The 21,306-nt window shown below is 35.4% G+C and overlaps 1 protein-coding gene across 1 annotated transcript; it reads right to left on the minus strand.

Annotated features, from left to right (window-relative positions):
• Positions 1 to 1,103: 1,103 nt before the first annotated feature.
• On the minus strand, positions 1,104 to 18,105 carry zdhhc15b (zinc finger DHHC-type palmitoyltransferase 15b). The gene is made up of 12 exons (XM_051649462.1): positions 17,941 to 18,105; positions 12,835 to 12,861; positions 12,288 to 12,382; positions 12,015 to 12,135; positions 11,577 to 11,646; positions 11,407 to 11,439; positions 11,159 to 11,279; positions 8,092 to 8,224; positions 7,701 to 7,827; positions 7,080 to 7,192; positions 3,558 to 3,621; positions 1,104 to 3,453 (listed from the first exon to the last, which is right to left on the minus strand). Exons 1-11 carry the CDS (start codon positions 18,056 to 18,058, stop codon positions 3,581 to 3,583), a joined length of 999 nt encoding a protein of 332 aa, XP_051505422.1. The 5' UTR covers positions 18,059 to 18,105; the 3' UTR covers positions 1,104 to 3,453; positions 3,558 to 3,580.
• Between the last annotated feature and the right edge of the window lie 3,201 nt (positions 18,106 to 21,306).

Raw genomic sequence — 21,306 nt, forward strand, 5'->3', positions numbered from 1 at the left:
GAATCTTGATATTTAATGATCCGACAGAATATTCAAACACTACATATTTTGTACCACTGGAAAAACATGTATTACATTCATGTAGTGAATATGGAGTTAAATAAGTCTCAAAAATGTGTCTGAAAGAAAACACAGGTAAATGAAGCAATGATCACCCTCAGATTACAGGGTCAGTGCAAATACACAATAGAGCAATTCTCACAAAACCTGTCAAGAAAAATTCACGATCATATTTAACTCCAAATCAATATAATAAAATCTAAAATTATATTTTGCATAAAGAAAATTAAGTCTACATTTGAGACCATTAATATGTTTTTGCATTGTGACATTATTTTCAGGACTTAAAGAAATAGTTCACCCAAAATTGAAAATTCTCTCATTTACTCACTCTTATGACATCCTAGATGTGTATGACTTTCTTTCTTCAGCAGAACACAAATGAAGATTTTTAGAAGAATATCTCAGCTCTTTTGGTCCATACCATACAAGTGAATGGGTGCCAAAATTTTGAAGCTCCAAAAATCACATAAAAGTAATCCACATGACTCCAGTGGTTAAATCAATGTCTTCAGAAGTGATATGATAGGTGTGGATGAGAAACAGATCAATATTTAAGTCCATTTTTACTATAAATTATCCTCCCTGTTCAGTCAATCTCCACTTTAACTTACACATTCTTCTTGTGTTTTTGGTGATTCACATTCTTCATGCATACTGGTTAGGGAGAAGAATTTTTTTTTTATAGCAAAAATGGACTTGAATATTGGTCTGTTTCTCACCCACACCTATCATATCACTTCTGAAGACATGGATTTAACCACTGGAGTCCTATGGATTACTTTTATGGTGCCTTCATGTGCTTTTTGGAGCATCAACATTTTGGCACCCATTCACTTGCATTGTGAGGACCTACAATGCTGAGATATTCTTATAATAATCTTAATTTGTGTTCTGCAGAAGAAAGAAAGTCATACACATCTGGGATGGCATGAGCACGAGTAAATGATGAGATAATTGTAATTTTTGTGTCAACTATTCCTTTAAATGTTAGTTCTTCCAAAAAATTAAGCTTAAATAAAGTTCACTAAGTAAGAAAAGACTGCAAAGAAACTTGATATTTAATGATCCGACAGAACATTTAAACAATACATATTCTGAACCATTGGAAAAACATCAGCATATAACAATTAGAACATATAGTGAATATGGAGTTAAATAAGTCTCAAAAATGTGTAAGAAAACAGTAAAATAATGCAATAATCACCCCCAGATTATAAGGTCAGTGCAAATCAACAATAGAGCGATTCTCATGAAACCATTCAAGAAAAAGTAATGGTCATATTTAACCCCAAATCAATACAATAAAATCTAAAATTATATTTTACATTAAGAAAATGAAGTCTACATTTGATATTGTTTTGCATTGTGACATTATTTTCAGGACTCTTAAGCACATTATACACCCCAATTTTCATTATCGCAACATGTCAGGATGTTTTACTTTTATTATTCCCCTTAGTTGCAAAGATGTTTTTCAATACCTGTATAACAATATAATAATGCTGTTGTACAATCATTTGTACAAAAATTAAAATCAAGAATAATACGATGTGTATAAGTACATTACAATTTAAATAATATATAACTTTTTTAATTGCAGTAATTTTTTAATTGGGGTGTAAAATGTGTCATGAAAATAATGTCACAATGTTAACAAAAAATCTTAATTGATCTAAAAATAAGGTTAATTTTCTATTTGCAAAATATAATTTCTTCTTTGTTTCTTTTGAATTTGTAGTCAAATAGGAGCAGGTCATTTTCTTGACAGGTTTAGTAAGCATCACCCAGTAAGCATTGGCTAATTAGGATCCTCATAAGCGAGAACCATATGAAGGGCAAATCAATTCATTACAATTACAGTATTGGAAGAAGACACATACAGACTCTTAAAAATACATACAATAACATTCAAACAGGATAACTTGGACAAAATTCATAAGGATCACTCACCCACTTAGAACATAATAAGATACTGCTATTTCATAACTATTTCTGTTGTACTAGAGGACAACAAGGTTATTGTTTGTGGTAGCACCTCACAAGACAGTTACACAGTCTATCTGAAAACAGCCTTATGGGTTTTATATGTCCATGTAGTACATTATATAACTTGTATTGTGTTTTACATGGAAGGAGATAACTACGTCATAATCAATACTGATCTCAGAAGTCCCTTCCTAGTTATATACAGAGAAAGGTATGAAAATATGTTTATATTGCATCACAGTGCAAAAGAAAAAAAATAAGATGAATCCAAACTGCTCTCTATTAACATAAGAAAACAGTCACAGTCTGAATTAGTCATTAAGAATAAAAAATAAAATAAATGTACCAGGCAAAGTCAGTGATTTAATTGTATAAAGTCGATTAATGCATAGGATTAATTTCTTTCCAACTGAATCTTATGAAAGCATATCCAAGTCACATTTTACCCTAATATGAAAAGAAAAAAAAAATGAGAAATTATATTTTGCATAATGAAATTGTACTATTTTTGAACCATTATGGTTGTTTTGCATTGTGAAAATGTTTTTCATGACAATTTCCCCCCAAAAAATTCTCGTTACCATAATGCATCCAGACGATTTACTTTTGAGCTCATATATTATTATTACTAATAAATTAAATATTATTATTATTCTTAATGGTGATTCTAATTACTGTAATACAATGTTTATATTAGCATCAATAAAAAATAAAGCTATAAGTACAAAGATATTTAAATACTTTATTAATTAAAAACAAATTGCATTGCAGAAATGAGAATGAGATTTGTTTGTTTTGTTTTTTGCATTACAGTAATAAGGACTGTTGGGAAAATATGATGAATTGTCTTGACAATAATGTCACAATGCATGTAAATGGTCCTAAATATGATTTATTTTCTTACGCACAATTTTTTATTATTTCTCATTTATTTATTTTGATGTTGGGGTGTAATATGACCTGGACATGTTTGTAATAGGTTTCATGAATTTCACCCCATAAAAAACAGCAAATAGCAATCAAAAACTTCCTAGAAATACCTCAGACACTTCAAGTTGGTCTATCCTATTTTACGATAGAGATACGTCAGTTACTGTGTGTCTATTCTCAATATACATACATCTCGGTATATTTGTAATAAACAATCCAACAGGTTTACAACATTTAATAATGTCAGTTTTTGTCCTGTGGTGTTCTTTTTCAGAAAAGATTAGTCATATGTTTCATAACATACAGTACAACAAGTTCTAAGTAATCAGCGTCAAAAGAAAAATCACTGTTCCCGATATATTTGGCTCTCTAAAACATGCTTTCCTGGAATGATCTAGGATTTGGAATGTTGTTGTCTCATTCAAGCATGGGTGCTTTTCTTAAACTACTCTTGATGTGAGTTGATGGTTGCAACTAGTAAAAAAAAAAAAAAAAGAAGAAGAACCAGATGTTAGCATAAAATGGATTCAGATGATGACAGTGAATAATATATATATATATATATAAACAATACTCACCTAGTAGACATACACTCCAATAATTATGATTCAGTCCTGATGGTGAGTGAAGGGCCATTTTCATCTGAAACAAAACATTGATAGGGCAGAGTAATACTCTACATACTGTATGCAAAATAATGTAAAAAAATCTACTGCAAAACCAGTGGGCGTCGGCTGCTCATTATATTGATTTAACAGAAATAACTTCTTGTCTTCTATAGACTTAAGTCTTCAGACGACAAACGCAAGTGAAAATTTACAAAGTAAAAGTATTGTTTGGATTATTTTTTCATCACTAATGTGCATTAATTTTGTTCATTTATGTACAGTATGTATGCTTTCAGAACAGTACTGTACTCTTTGACATCTACAATGAAGATGCATGATGGTGTCTTATACAGCGATGTTGTTGATATAAACTAGCTACGTTTTAATGTGAGAGCTCGTAATCACAAGTAACTCGCAAGTTATTGTGACAACAGTGCCCCAGTGTTTAGAGGACAAATGCCATGTTTTTTTCATGTTTCTTTTTTGTAATTTTATGCAATCAATGATTACAATTTTAATTTCAATTGCAATTTCTGTTTGCCAAACAATGGTATTTTGTAAGCTACCTTTTCAATATTAGCTGTTTCATGAATTGTTTTATTGCTGAAAAGCTTTTTAATAGAATGTGACACACTTTAAATACAAATGTTTTGAACGAGGGCTTTTTTTTATTTTTTACTTTAGACAATTTTTCAAATTTTAGACAAAGTTATTCTTCTTAGAGTCAATAAACAGGTTCCCACTGTGACAACTTGCCCCCTAAAAATGTTTTGGGGGTTTTATTTAACTTTGTTACACTGGTTGTGTTCCCAGTCAAAAATGACCAGTAATTAGAAATGAATGAATTAGACTACAAAATACAGAAATATGAAGTGTTCAGGAGCATCCCAATCCTTTAGATGAGCACATATGTGGATGTGTGTTTGCACACACAAAGTCCTTGGACATGTGCACACACAACACACACACACACACACACACACACACACACAATGTGTGCTGAGCGCCCTTTTGTGCGTCGTCTTTTCATGTGCACTCTTTGAAGAATATTTCAAGATCTACGTATCAAATTATGTTGTGTTTGGGTTGTTTGAATCGGGATAGTCTGCTGTAAGTTGTGATATGTCATTTTCTATGTTATACATATGTTTCAGGAAGTAATAAGAAAAAACGTGACAAAAAGACACTCCTGTTTATTATATTTATGTGTCTGTGGGAATTTCATACACTAAAACTCACTGCAGTTTGACCTCTGAGTAAAACAAAATTACTCACTGCATTCTACAAATTGAGACCTTATTGAGACGATATATAACACATGGCTATCTCATCTTTTTTGGTTTTACCAACTCTGAATATAATTGTTGTCACAACAAATTTACAAATGATGAGAACAAAACAGTTCTTATTTGTCAGAAAATTAATATGCATTATTTAAGAATTGGTGGGATCAGTTATATGCATTTTGTTCAGATCAAGCAAGTGGTTATTAATTTATTATGCAATTATTATTATATATATTTTATGTTTTCCACAGGGAGTGTCTCCCATTAGCCCGCTATGAGCTCAGTTCAATGAGTCCTTCTATATACAGTTGTGCTCAAAAGTTTGCATACCCTGGCAGAAATTGTGAAATATTGCCATTGATTTTGAAAATATGACTGATCATGCAAAACATTTTGTCTTTTATTTAAGGATAGTGATCATATGAAGCCATTTATTATCACATAGTTGTTTGGCTCCTTTTTAAATAATAATGGTAACAGAAATCACCCAAATGGCCCTGATCAAAAGTTGACATACCCTTGAATGTTTGGCCTTGTTACAGACACACAAGGTGACACACACAGGTTTAAATGTCAATTGAAGGTTAATTTCCCACACCTGTGACTTTTTCAATTGCAATTAGTGTCTGTGTATAAATAGTCAATGAGTTTGTTAGCTCTCACGTGAATGCACTGAGCAGGCTAGATACTGAGCCATGGGGAGCAGAAAAGAACTGTCAAAAGACCTGCGTAACAAGGTAATGGAACTTCATAAAGATGGAAAAGGATATAAAAAGATATCCAAAGCCTTGAAAATGCCAGTCAGTACTGTTCAATCACTTATTAAGAAATGGAAAATTCGGGGATCTCTTGATACCAAGCCAAGGTCAGGTAGACCAAGAAAGATTTCAGCCACAACTGCCAGAAGAATTGTTCGGGATACAAAGAAAAACCCACAGGTAACCTCAGGAGAAATACAGGCTGCTCTGGAAAAAGACGGTGTGGTTGTTTCAAGGAGCACAATACAACAATACTTGAACAAAATGAGCTGCATGGTCGAGTTGCCAGAAAGAAGCCTTTACTGCGCCAATGCCACAAAAGCCCAGTTACAATATGCCCGACAACACCTTGACACGCCTCACAGCTTCTGGCACACTGTAATTTGGAATGAGGAGACCAAAATAGAGCTTTATGGTCACAACCATAAGCATTATGATTGGAGAGGGGTCAACAAGGCCTACAGTGAAAAGAATACCATCCCCACTATGAAGCATGGTGGAGGCTCACTGATGTTTTGGGGGTGTGTGCGCTCTAAAGGCACGGGGAATCTTGTGAAAATTGATGGCAAGATGAATGCAGCATGTTATCAGAAAATACTGGCAGACAATTTACATTCTTCTGCACGAAAGCTGCACATGGGACGCTCTTGGACTTTCCAGTATGACAATGACCCTCAGCACAAGGCCAAGTTGACCCTCCAGTGGTTAGAGCAGAAGAAGGTGAAGGTTCTGGAGTGGCCATCACAGTCTCCTGACCTTAATATCATCGAGCCACTCTGGGGAGATCTCAAACGTGTGGTTCATGCAAGACCTGGAGGCATTTTGCCAAGACGAATGGGCAGCGATACCACCTGCAAGAATTTGGGGCCTCATAGACAACTATTACAAAAGACTGCACGCTGTCATTGATGCTAAAGGGGGCAATACACAGTATTAAGAACTAAGGGTATGCAGACTTTTGAACAGGGGTCATTTCATTTTTTTCTTTGTTGCCATGTTTTGTTTTATGATTGTGCCATTCTGTTATAACCTACAGTTGAATATGAATCCCATAAGAAACAAAAGAAATGTGTTTTGCCTGCTCACTCATGTTTTCTTTAAAAATGGTACATATATTACCAATTCTCCAAGGGTATGCAAACTTTTGAGCACAACTGTAAATATATAAAAATATATATATTTTTAAATATGTTCAGAAAAGGGTACAAAACCTGTCATAACTACTAAAAAGAAGTTGATAAAAAGAACTAATGCAATATCTTGTGATAATATATGCAATATGAGAGATTTATAAACAGTATTAAAGGGCCGCTCATTTTTGACGGGGAACACAAAATGTTAGCACAAAACGAACACAACTCAAGGATTAAACTTAGATGAGCTGGTGTAGATGAACTCTTAATTCACCGGATCAGGTCGGATGCTCTTTGCAATTATGTCCATCTCACCTGCACTTTCTTCATCAGATCCTCCGTCCTCCATCCATTTCTCCTCATTGGCCAATAAAGGATTCTCAGACTCACGCATGGTCCGCAGGGGGAAATAGTGCCCATCCCCTTCACTATGACATAGACATATTCATACAGAACATATGAAAAACATTCTCCAACAGAATTAATGATATACAAAACTACATATTTTCAAAATCAACTAATCAGTGGGTTGCCTGAATAACTACTACGGTTGCCAAAAATGATTATTAACCCTCATGTTGCACCAAACTGTGTATATAATGTCAATGTTTATTCAAATTAGGGCAATTTCATGTCCCAGTGGCTGATTTTAATTCAAATGACCACATTACCTTTTTTTTTTTTTTACAGAGTCTATACTTTCTAGAACTCCACAGTGTTAAAAGGACCAGAAGTCGAAGAAACATCCCATATACAGTGCTGTTGTTGTACACTTCAGAGCAACAAGGGATGTTGCTTCTGTTTTGGACCTGTGTTGTACTTCTGTCCATTTACATGTAACTTAAGAGAAGTCAGTGTGTTTACAATTGACAACTGTGTTTGAGCCCAACTGTTATTGCGACATTTGCACTGCAGTGTTAACTGATATGAGCTCACCTTGTGAACACTGGAACAAACCAAAGCTTTTTATTTTCCCCAAAAACCTGCTGGAGGTTTCTGCTGAGCCCAACATTAAAGCCATTCCTGTCAGGACCGTTCTGAAACACTGGTGCAGAAAACGCCTCTACAAAACACACACATTAAACAATACAGAACACTGCAATAGTTTTTCTCTCCACACCAAAATTATTTAAAATCTCTTTATGTAGGTCTAACATATACAATACATTTGATAACCATAGGCAAAGCTGAAAAATGTAGCATTAAGTCACATGAATATAATACTTGATTATTGCATTTTATTTAAATGCTTTCATATTCTAATCCAATGAAAAATAAATAAGGATAGAGAAATTTTTTATAAGAACTCAGAAAGTGGCTTCCTCACCTAACGTTGATCTGTTTTTAGCCACCAACCAGCAGTGGTAGCCAAAGAGGAACATGAGACTAACGAAAAACATGAGAGCCACAAACAACAGAAAGAGCACATGGAATTTGGCAGGACCATTGGGAAGATCTCCCTAACACACAGAAACAAAGATAGTTAGAACATTTTTGAGAACAAAAAACAAACAAATGTCACGGAAAAAGAACATCAACTGTGATTAAGCGACCGCTATGTTATCCATATCTAATGGTCATATTTCTCCTTGAAATGAAAAGGAAACAAGGAATTATATTTTGCATAAAGAAAAAGAAGTCTGTTTTTAGGACTATTAAGATTTTTGCATAGTGACTTAATTTTCATGACAATTACGCACATTTCCCCACAACATTCTCATTACTGTAATGCAAAAAAATCTAATTCCAGTGTTTCCTGCAGCACGACAAAAGAAATGATATTTTATCGAAGTTGTGAGCTTGCAGTATGAATTGAATGTGATGAGATAAAAAACTAGCATGTTTTAGTACGAAAAAGTGCTAAAACAACATGTCTTTCTGTTGCGTTATGTTCGCTGGCTGCACTCAAACACAAACATAAAGCATTACTATTGTAGTCTGGTTAGTGAACAAGTGACTCTTATGAACTGGTTCTTTAAATGAATCGCTCACCAACAAGTCACCAGTTTGAATCAGTCTGACGAATCATTCACTGAATGACCTCACTGAATCAGTCAGAGCGGTTACTGAATTAACCATCCTTTATTATTATTATTAAACTTTCAGTCATAAAAGTACTCTAAATAAAGCAAGAACTGTTTTGTGTACTTAAACGTTATTGTGAAACATTGATCATATGACAATGTGTAGTTATGGACACACATTTTCAATTAAATAAAAATAAAACATTACAATATGTGACTAACATATATTACAAATATATAATATAGTTACCAATGTTCTATAAAATATCTATATAATTTAAAAAGAGAAAATGAATATAAACTAGTGAATAAAAAAAAATATATATATATATATATATATATATATATATTTTTTTTTAATAAAATTTATATTTATATATAAAATAGTAAATATATTTAAAATACTAAAAATAGAATATATATATATATATATATATATATATATATATATATACACACACACACACACACACACACACATATATATACACAGTATATGTTACAGAATATATACACTATTATTTCTATATAATATATACATTTAATTAAAGGGATATTTCACCCAAAAATGAAAATTCTCTCATGCCATCCCCTTAAGATTTGTAGAAAAATATCTCAGCTCTGTATGCCTTACAATGCATGTGAATGGTGGCCAGAACTTTGAAGGTCCAAAAAGCATTTAAAGGCAGCATAAAAGTAATCAATATGACTCCATGTCTGCAGAAGTAATATGATAAGTGTGGGCGAGAAACAGATCAATATTTAAGTCCTTTTTTACTATAAATCTTCACTTTCACATACTTCTTTTGTTTTTGTTTTTTATGATTCACACTCTTTGTGCATATCGCCACCTGCTGGGCAGGGAGGAGAATTTATAGTAAAAAAAGACTTAAATATTGATCTGTTTCTCACCCACACCTATCATTTCGCTACTAATGATATGGATTTAACCAATGGAGTTGTATGGATTACTTTTTTGCTGCCTTTATGTGCTTTTGGCCATTCAGTGTTCTGACCACCATTCACTTGCATTATATGGACCTTCAGAGCTGAGATATTCTTCTAAAAATCTTCATTTGTGTTCTGCAGATGAAAAAAGTCATACACATCTGGGATGGCATAAGGGCTGAGTAAATAAAGAGAATTTTCATTTTTGGGTGAACCACCCCTTTAAAATAACCATAAAATGAAATTACTACAACAAATACTAATCTGATGTATACAAGTTGTACAATTGTGCATAACTGTCATGAAAATAATATCACAATACAAAACATCTTCTAAAAATAGGCTTTTTCTTTAAGCATATATATATATGTAGATGTGAAAAAAGTAATTCGAAAAATATAAGTTTAGCATAAGGCTGCAACATAACAAAATGTGGGAAAAAACCCCCCGAAGGGGTCTGAATACTTTCTGAATGCACTGTGTGTATATATATATATATCCTTAATATATATTTAGAGCTGTCAGAATTAATGCATGTGATTAATTTAAAAAGTATTATCAAGTATTGTTCAGCCTATGTAAGGCACATTTTAATAACCACAGAAGCACACCAGATCTTAACTATCACCAACACTCATACTGAGATGTTTTTGTTTGCAGACGATGTTGAGTGAGTTCATGGTGAGTTCAAAGTGGTGCTCAATGCTGGCGTTGCTGTTTTGATGCAAATCATGAACCCAGCTTCACGATTGCTGTAACAAAGCAGATAGCCACAGTCTACTAATATTGTGGAGGATGACAGTTTAAGAGATTTAATGCCCACTGCAATGAATATGCAACCTATGTGGGGACTAGTTCTTTCAATTAGTCAAACTCCCACTTAGACTTTGGGAAACGTTTAATGTGACTTGAATTGGTGATATTTTAGTGCATTGTCTTTATACTGTGAAAGGCTTTGTTTGAAAAATGTTAATAAGGCATTATATTGCTACATATTGTTTTGCTTTCTTTCCCAAGATGGAAATAAATACATTTTGACAAGAAAAGAAGTACATCTAGTGTCAAATTTACACATTTAATTACAATAACCATAAATTTAAATCAGTACAATTAATCTGATGTATACAATGTGTAAAAACTGTGCTTAATTGTCACAATATAGTTACAAATGTTCTATAAAAATAGTTACATAATTTAACAATAGGCTTTTTCTTTAAGTAAAATATATTTATTTATTTTGTCCTTTTGATTTTGGGATGAAAAATCACCTAGACATATATTGAGATTTTTAATGAGATTCACCCAAAAAATTCTAGGAATGTTATTTTAAATATCTACATGTTTTACAGGTAATAAGGCATACCTTATAAACTTATCAGAGCTCAGTTCATTTTAGAGCTAAAACTGCTTGCTGAAACTCACCACCCAGAACTTGAGGAAGTATTGAAACACTGTTGATGCAATAAACACACAGTACAGCATGGAGTAAGACAGAAACAGCAGAAAGAACTTGTAGTTGGAGAAGCCGACACAGTTGTTCACCCTGAGTGAATAAGACAAGCATGTCACCAAATTTCGAATTGTTCATAATGTAATATTGTTTCCCATGACATACGATGAATAGAACTGAGAACATAAAACGACTTCATTCATAATAAAATCTTATTTACCATGGACAATGGTGATCCATTTTCAAAACACATCTATAAAATCACAGGAGTGGAGAAGTGAAAACAGGTCATGTTGTTCAACTGCAGAGCTAAACTTTAATTAAAAGAAAGTTTTTTTGTGTACAGAGATCTGTTTTCAGGAAGTGGGGGCGGTGTGGGGGTTGACTTACGTTTCACAGACGGAGCAGTGATGACATCGGTCCGGCTTTATCACTTGACAACGATCACAGAACCTGATAGCTGAAGACATGGAGATAAAGACGTTCAGATGTCTGCATTTACATCCGATCACATGTTTAACTGCCAAACACTGCCATTCACAACACACTGCTAAATGACTACAGTCCCTCTGCTGCTGCGCAAATTTACACATGACAGGTGGCTGGGTTTACTGCCAATTATGTGTTGCTGTATGAGGGTGAGGTTTTATATCTCAGAACAGAAATCAACCCATTTAGTTAACCTTAAAGGAACAGTTCAACCAATAATGAAAAGTCTGTTGTCATTAGTTCACCTTTCATTTTTGAGTAAACTATCCCTTTACCATCTAAAAAATTACACACTTTACATTTAAGACTCGTAAAGAGGTATGTGAAATGAAACTGTACCTCCTGATTGAGCGCGTGTGAAGATGGGGAGTTTCTTGGCAATGTCAGCGAGGATTTGCTTCTGTACATCCGGCCTCTCCTCCAGCTCATATCGCTCTTTATCAGTGTATGATAACTGGAACTAAGAAAGTTTATAAGACAGTATAATACAGCACAATGAAAGTGTTTTCTGATTATAATAGGCATCAAATAATGATCATAATGAGATCTAGCATCCTGAGCTGTTGAAGTGTCACAAGCAGAAAGCATCATACATAAGCATGTGACACAAACCTTTTTAGATGGCGTAGAGGGTGGGGTGAAGATGGCCTTCCAATATGTCCAACAGAACATTATAAAGCAAACATGGAATATCAATAGATAGGCCACTGTGGAGAAAAATCACATTCCATGTTTTCAGCACACTTCAGGGTAACTGGAAGTAATTATAAAGATGTTGTTGACATATGCTGCCACATTACAGATAAATGCATAAGATTAGTGAAAGTGCAGAAGATTAAACTAATACATGGATTAAAATGGCAAGTCACCAAGAGTTTATACATATACTCCACCAATACCAGTTAATGCGCTCTGCTAATGCGCCATGCTTGTTATCCGCAGTTTAACTGCACTATGTGTATGTATAATGTGTGAACTCAATATGATGTTGCTGCTATGTTGTACTAAATTTCCCATTGCAAATTAGTAAATCCAATCTCAAACTTAAGCTGTTTAATTATAACATTTCCACTTTGTTTTTAAACAACAGGTAAATCATTGTGATATGAATTAGGCTAGTTTGAGTCAATGACAAAGTGAAGTTAATAGTGAGACTTACCTCTCTCCAGATGATTTGTGAGAGTCACTGAAACACAGATGAGATCAGGATAAGTGATGTGAAACCCACTGGCTGTGTCTAACAACCAAGTGAGCCACCTACCTAGACAGCAGTTTTGTGCATCATAGTTCCATCTTAGGTTTTAACACTATGATGCCTAAAAACATTGAAAAGGTAGGTACCTCACAAGGTTTTGAAACTATATAGTGCCTAAAAGTGCAGTACAGGTAGGCAGCTCACTAGGATTGAAACTTACAATGGCCATAAATGCTGTCTAGGTAGGTACCTTACTTGGTTTTGAAACTATATACAGTGCATTCAGAAAGTATTCAGACCCCTTCATTTTTTTCACATCAATCTACACTCCATACCCCATAATAACAAAGAAAAAAAACAAGATTTTTGATAACTTTGCAAATGTATTAAATAGAAAAAACTGAAATATCACACTGACATAAGTATTCAGACCCTTTGCTGGGAAATTTAGCTCAGGTGCATCCCATTTCTCTGGATTATTTTTGAGATGTTTCTACACTTTGATTGGAGTCCACCTGTAGCAAATTCAACTCATTGGACATGATTTGGAAAGGCACACACCTGTCTATATAAGGTCTCACAGCTGTAAATGCATATCAGAGCAAAACCCCAGCCATGAGGTCAAAGGAACTGCCTGCAGAGCTCAGATACAGGATTGTGTCGAGGAACAGATCTGGGGAAGGCTACAAAAAATGTTGGCTGTATTGAAGGTTCCCAAGAGCACAGTGGCCTCCATAATTCTTAAATGGAAGAAGTTTGAAACAACCAGGACTCTTCCAAGAGCTGGCCGCCCGATCAAACTGAGCAATCGGGTTGAGCTCCATAGATATGTATGGAGATCGGAGAAACTTGCAGAAGCACAACCATCACTGCAACACTCCACTGATCTGGGCTTTATGGCAGAGTGGCCAGACGGAAGCCTCTCCTCAGTGCATGGCCCATGAAAGCCCGCTTGGAATTTGCAAAAAAGCACCAAAAGATCTCAGACTGTGAGAAACAAGATTCTCTGGTCCGATGAAACATCATGTAATGAGGAAACCAGGCACCACTCATCACCTGCACAATACCATCCCAACGGTGAAGCATGGTGGTGGTAGCATCATGCTGTGAGGGTGTTTTTCAGTAGAAGGTACTGGGGGACTGGTCAGGGTTGAAGGTTGAAGGCAAAATAAAGAGATATCCTTAATGAAAATCTGGTCCAGAGCACTCAGGACCTCAGACTGGGCCGAAGGTTCACCTTCCAACAGGACAATGAGCCTAAGCACACAGCCAAGACAATGCAAGAGTGGCTTAGGGACAACTCTGTGAATTTCCCTGAGTGGCCCAGCAAGAGCCCGGACTTGAACCCAATCGAACATCTCTGGAGAGACCTGAAAATGTCTGTCCACCGGCGGTCCCCGGTCTTATGTCAATGTGATAACTTTGCAAAGTTATCAAAAATCTGGTTTCTGCTTTGTCATTATGGGGTATGGAGTGTAGATTGCTGTAAAAAAATAATTTAAAGCTTTTTAACATAAGGCTGCAACATAACAAAATGTGAAAAAAAATGAAGGGGTCTGAATACTTTCTGAATGCACTGTAGTGCCTAAAAGTGCAGTATAGGTAGGCAGCTCACTAGAATTGAGACTTACAATGGCCAAAAATGTTGTCTAGATGGGCAGCTCACTAGGTTTTGAAACTATGATGGCTACAAATGCTGTCAGCAATTTTGAATGTCATACTTCCATGTTAGGTTTTGACACTATTATGCCTATAAACATTGTCTAGGTAGGAACCTTTCTAGGTATTTAAACTATATAGTGCCTAAAGTTTAGCACAGGTAGATATCTTACCAGGTTTTGGAACTATATAGCACCTAAAATTGCAGTACAGGTAGGCATCTTACAGGATTGAGACTTACAATGGCCAAAATGCTGTCTAGATAGGCAGTTCACTAGATTTTGAGACAATGATGGCAAAAAAAAAAAAAAAAATGCTGTCTAGGTAGGCAGCTCACTAGGTTCTGTGACTGTGGTGCCCACAAATGCTGTCAGCAATTTTGAGCCTCATAGTTCCATCTTAGGTTTTGACACTATGATGCCTAAAGATGTTGACTATGTAGGTACCTTACTAGGTTTTGTGCCTATATACTATGTAGTGCCTTAAGTACAGTATAGGTAGGCAGCTCACTAGGATTGAGACTTACAATGGCCAAAAATGCTGTCTATGTTGGCCGCTCACTAGGTTTTGAGACTATGATGGCCAAAAATGCTGTCTAGGTAGACAATTCAATAGAGTATGAAGCTATGATGCCCAAAAATGCTGTCTAATTAGGCAGCTCATTAATTTTTGAGATTATGTGTACAAAAATGCTGTCTAGATAGGCAGCTCTCTAGGTTTTGAGACTATGATGGCCAAAAATGCTGTCTAGGTAGGCAGCTCACTGGGTTTTGGGACTATGATGGCCAAAAATGCTGTCTAGGTAGGCAGCTCACTAGGTTTTGGGACTATGATGGCCGAAAATGCTGTCTAGGTAGGCAGCTCGCTAGGTTTTGGGGCTATGATGGCCAAAAATGCTGTCTAGGTAGGCAGCTCACTAGGTTTTGGGACTATGATGGCCAAAAATGCTGTCTAGGTAGGCAGCTCACTAGGTTTTGGGACTATGATGGCCAAAAATGTTGTCTAGGTAGACAGCTCACTAGGTTTTGGGTCTATGATGGTCAAAAATGCTGTCAGCAATTTTGAGCATCATAGTTCCATCTTAGGTTTTGACACTAAGACACTAGGTAAGTTGTCTTACTAGGTTTTGAAACTATATAGTGCCAAAAAGTGCAGTATACAGGTGCATCTCAATAAATTAGAATGTCGTGGAAAAGTTCATTTATTTCAGTAATTCAACTCAAATTGTGAAACTCGTGTATTAAATATATTCAATGCACACAGACTGAAGTAGTTTAAGTCTTTGGTTCTTTTAATTGTGATGATTTTGGCTCACATTTAACAAAAACCCACCAATTCACTATCTCAAAAAATTAGAATATGGTGACATGCCAATCAGCTAATCAACTCAAAACACCTGCAAAGATTTCCTGAGCCTTCAAAATGGTCTCTCAGTTTGGTTCACTAGGCTACACAGACATGGGGAAGACTGCTGATCTGACAGTTGTCCAGAAGACAATCATTGACACCCTTCACAAGGAGGGTAAGCCACAAACATTCATTGCCAAAGAAGCTGGCTGTTCACAGAGTGCTGTATCCAAGCATGTTAACAGAAAGTTGAGTGGAAGGAAAAAGTGTGGAAGAAAAAGATGCACAACCAACCGAGAGAACCGCAGCCTTATGATTGTCAAGCAAAATCATTTCAAGAATTTGGGTGAACTTCACAAGGAATGGACTGAGGCTGGGGTCAAGGCATCAAGAGCCACCACACACAAACATGTCGAGGAATTTGGCTACAGTTGTCGTATTCCTCTTGTCAAGCCACTCCTGAACCACAGACAACGTCAGAGGCGTCTTACCTGGGCTAAGGAGAAGAAGAACTGGACTGTTGCCCAGTGTTCCAAAGTCCTCTTTTCAGATGAGAGCAAGTTTTGTATTTCATTTGGAAACCAAGGTCCTAGAGTCTGGAGGAAGGGTGGAGAAGCTCATAGCCCAAGTTGCTTGAAGTCCAGTGTTAAGTTTCCACAGTCTGTGATGATTTGGGGTGCAATGTCATCTGCTGGTGTTGGTCCATTGTGTTTTTTGAAAACCAAAGTCACTGCACCCGTTTACCAAGAAATTTTGGAGCACTTCAGGCTTCCTTCTGCTGACCAGCTTTTTAAAGATGCTGATTTCATTTTCCAGCAGGATTTGGCACCTGCCCACACTGCCAAAAGCACCAAAAGTTGGTTAAATGACCATGGTGTTGGTGTGCTTGACTGGCCAGCAAACTCACCAGACCTGAACCCCATAAAGAATCTATGGGGTATTGTCAAGAGGAAAATGAGAAACAAGAGACCAAAAAATGCAGATGAGCTGAAGGCCACTGTCAAAGAAACCTGGGCTTCCATACCACCTCAGCAGTGCCACAAACTGATCACCTCCATGCCACGCCGAATTGAGGCAGTAATTAAAGCAAAAGGAGCCCCTACCAAGTACTGAGTACATATACAGTAAATGATCATACTTTCCAGAAGGCCAACAATTCACTAAAAATGTTTTTTTTTATTGGTCTTATGATGTATTCTAATTTTTTGAGATAGTGAATTGGTGGGTTTTTGTTAAATGTGAGCCAAAATCATCACAATTAAAAGAACCAAAGACTTAAACTACTTCAGTCTGTGTGCATTGAATATATTTAATACACGAGTTTCACAATTTGAGTTGAATTACTGAAATAAATGAACTTTTCCACGACATTCTAATTTATTGAGATGCACCTGTAGATAGGCAGCTCACTAGAATTTGAGACACAAACATTTTGTTTAGGAAGGCAACTCACTGGGGTATGGAACTATGATGGCCAAAAAGCTGTCTAATTAGGTAGTACACTAAGATTGAGACTTACAATGGCAAAAAAAAACCTTCCTGTCTCGACAAGCAGCTCACTAGGTTTTGATGCTATTATGCCTAAAAACGTTGACTAGGTAGGAACCTTACTAGGTTGTGAAACTATATAGTGCCTAAAAGTTCAGTATAGGTAGGCAGCTCACTAGATTTTGGGACTATGATGGCCAAAAATGCTGTCCAAGTAGGCAGGACACTAGGTTTTGAGACTACGTTTCTAAAAAAAATTATTTCTAGTAGGCAACACACTGAGTGTGAGAATATAATGCTAAAATGCTGTCTTAAAAAGGTATATAAACAGTATATCAGGGTTATTTAAACGGGCCAGGATACAGACAACAGTAATATGATTGAAACTGATATACATAGAAACGAATCAAACAGAATAATTTTGTTTTAAAACAGTATAAATAAATAAATTATAAACAGACTTGAATCATTATTGCTTTATTCTGTTCCATGTCATCTACAGATACTTCCTTATTCCAGACGACCAACAGACATAAATCGTTTCAATCATAACAAATATCAAATGTGAAATCTTACCGAAGCAAAGTTCAAAAACATAAGCGTAATAAGACCAAAGCACCACAGATGAAATAATGATAACGGGAATCCAGGAGAAAATCCTCTGACACCATCTCAAACCTCTCGACAGAGCCATGATCAACCCGATCCATCATCACCCGCTCTGACATCTGCTGCTGAGCCTGCCGCTACAAACTACAATCAACGCTCTGGCATCCGCTAGAAAGCCTAGCATTACCAAAACACATCTGCTCTGAAATCCACTAGTAAACCTGTCTCTCGAAACCAAATAATTAAGTTTGATAAGTCTGATGGTATTATTTTAATACTAAAATTTATAAACTGATATTATATTGATACTTAAACTTAATATATTTTAAAAGCATTATAGGCTATATCAAAAAGCAGGCACCTAAACAATTCTGCATGGTATAATTTTGTCTAATTCATTTTTAATCCTTAAAAGGGTTTTTACTAGTATTTAGTACATAGTACAGTGCAATGGTCATTATGACAGCTACAAATAAAAAGTATTAGGTAGGACAGACAGACAGACAGGCAGGCAGACAGACAGATAGATAGATAGATAGATAGATAGAATAGACAGACAGATACAATAGACAGACAGATACAATAGACAAAAATAGATAGACAGACTGACAGATAGATGGATAGATAGATAGACAGACAGGTACAATAGACAGATAGATATACAGACAGACAGATACAATAGACACAGACTGACTGACAGATAGATAGATAGATATACAGAAAGATAGATACAATAAACAGATAGATAGACAGACAGACTGACAGATAGACAGATAGATAGATAGATAGATAGATAGATAGATAGATAGATAGATAGATAGATAGATAGACAGATGGACAGACAGATTCAATAGACAGACAGATAGATACAACAGACAGACAGACAGACTGACTGACTGACAGATAGATAGACAGAAAGACAGACAGATCAATAGATAGACAGAAAGATAGATACAATAGACAGACAGACAGACGGATAGATAGATACAATAGACAGATAGATAGATAGAGAGACTGACAGAGATAGACAGACAGATAGATAGATAGACAGACAGACTGACAGATAGATAGACAGAAAGATCAATAGATAGACAGACAGATAGATAGATAGATACAATAGACAGACAGACTGACAGAGACAGACAGATAGATAGATAGATAGATAGATAGATAGATAGATAGATAGATAGATAGATAGATGATCGATAGATAGAAACAATAGACAGATAGATAGACAGACAGACTGATAGATAGATAGATAGATAGACAGACAGAAAGATAGATACAATAGACAGATAGACAGACAGACAGACAGACTGACAGATATATAGATAGATAGATAGATAGATAGATAGATAGATAGATAGACTTGACTGGCAGACAGACAGATAGATAGATAGACAGACAGACAGATTGACAGATAGATAGATAGATAGAAAGATAGATACAATAGACAGATAGATAGACAGACAGACTGACATATATATAGATAGATAGATAGATAGATAGATAGATAGATGGACAGACAGATTCAATAGACAGACAGACAGATACAACAGACAGACAGACAGACTGACTGACTGACAGATAGATAGACAGAAAGACACACAGATCAATAGATAGACAGAAAGATAGATACAATAGACAGACAGACAGATAGATAGATAGATACAATAGACATGTAGATAGATAGAGAGACTGACAGAGATAGACAGACAGACAGATAGATAGACAGACAGACTGACAGATAGATAGACAGAAAGATCAATAGATAGACAGACAGACTGATAGATAGATAGATAGATAGATAGATAGATAGATAGATAGATAGATAGATAGATAGATAGACAGACAGATACATAGATAGATAGATAGATAGATAGATGGACAGACAGATTCAGTAGACAGATAGACAGACTGACTGACTGACAGATATAGACAGAAAGACAGACAGATCAATAGATAGACAGAAAGATAGATACAATAGACAGATAGATAGATAGATAGATACAATAGACAGATAGATAGATAGAGAGACTGACAGAGATAGATAGATAGATAGACAGACAGATAGATAGATAGATAGATAGATAGATAGATAGATAGATAGATAGATAGATAGATAGATAGATAGATGGACAGACAGATTCAATAGACAGACTGACTGACTGACAGATAGATAGACAGAAAGACAGACAGATCAATAGATAGACAGAAAGATAGATACAATAGACAGACAGACAGATAGATAGATAGATACAATAGACAGATAGATAGATAGATAGAGAGACTGACAGAGATAGACAGACAGACAGACAGACTGACAGATAGAAAGACAGAAAGATCAATAGATAGACAGACAGATAGATAGACAGATAGATAGATAGATAGATAGATAGATAGATACAATAGACAGACAGACAGACTGACAGAGACAGACAGATAGATAGATAGATAGATAGATAGATGATAGATAGATAGAAACAATAGACAGATAGATAGACAGACAGACTGATAGATAGATATATAGATAGATAGATAGATAGACTTGACTGGCAGACAGATAGATAGATAGACAGACAGACAGATTGACAGATAGATAGATAGAAAGATAGATACAATAGACAGATAGACAGACAGACAGACAGACTGACATATATATATAGATAGATAGATAGTTAGATAGATAGATAGACAGAAAGATAGATACAATAGACAGATAGATAGACAGACAGACAGACAGATAGATAGATAGATTGGCAGAGAGACTGATTGATAGATAGATAGACAGATAGATAGATAGATAGATAGATAGATAGATAGATAGATAGATAGATAGATAGATGGACAGACAGATTCAATAGACAGATCAATAGATAGACAGACAGATAGATACAATAGACAGACAGACAGACAGAAAGATAGATAGATAGATAGATAGATAGATAGATAGATAGATAGATAGACTTGACTGGCAGACAGACAGATTGACAGATAGATAGATAGATAGATAGATAGATAGATAGATAGACAGACAGAAAGATAGATACAATAGACAGATAGATAGACAGACAGACAGACAGACAGACAGATGGATAGACAGACAGACAGATTGACAGATAGATAGACAGACTTGACTGGCAGACAGACAGATAGATAGATAGACAGACAGACAGATTGACAGATAGATAGATAGATAGATAGATAGATAGATAGATAGATAGATAGATAGATAGATAGACAGACAGATTCAATAGACAGATCAATAGATAGACAGACAGATAGATACAATAGACAGACAGACAGACAGAAAGATAGATAGATAGATAGATA

The sequence above is a fragment of the Myxocyprinus asiaticus genome, chromosome 22, assembly GCF_019703515.2.
Source record: "Myxocyprinus asiaticus isolate MX2 ecotype Aquarium Trade chromosome 22, UBuf_Myxa_2, whole genome shotgun sequence".
Taxonomy (NCBI): domain Eukaryota; kingdom Metazoa; phylum Chordata; class Actinopteri; order Cypriniformes; family Catostomidae; genus Myxocyprinus; species Myxocyprinus asiaticus.

Coding starts and splice junctions, on each gene's coding strand:
- zdhhc15b (XM_051649462.1), bottom strand. CDS start 18,058: ATGGCTCTGTCGAGAGGTTTGAGATGGTGTCAGAGGATTTTCTCCTGG. Junction 8,225..11,158: donor ACTTCCTCAAGTTCTGGGTG/GTGAGTTTCAGC, acceptor TCTGTGTGTTAG/GGAGATCTTCCCAATGGTCC. Junction 7,193..7,700: donor TTTGTTCCAGTGTTCACAAG/GTGAGCTCATAT, acceptor TCTATGTCATAG/TGAAGGGGATGGGCACTATT.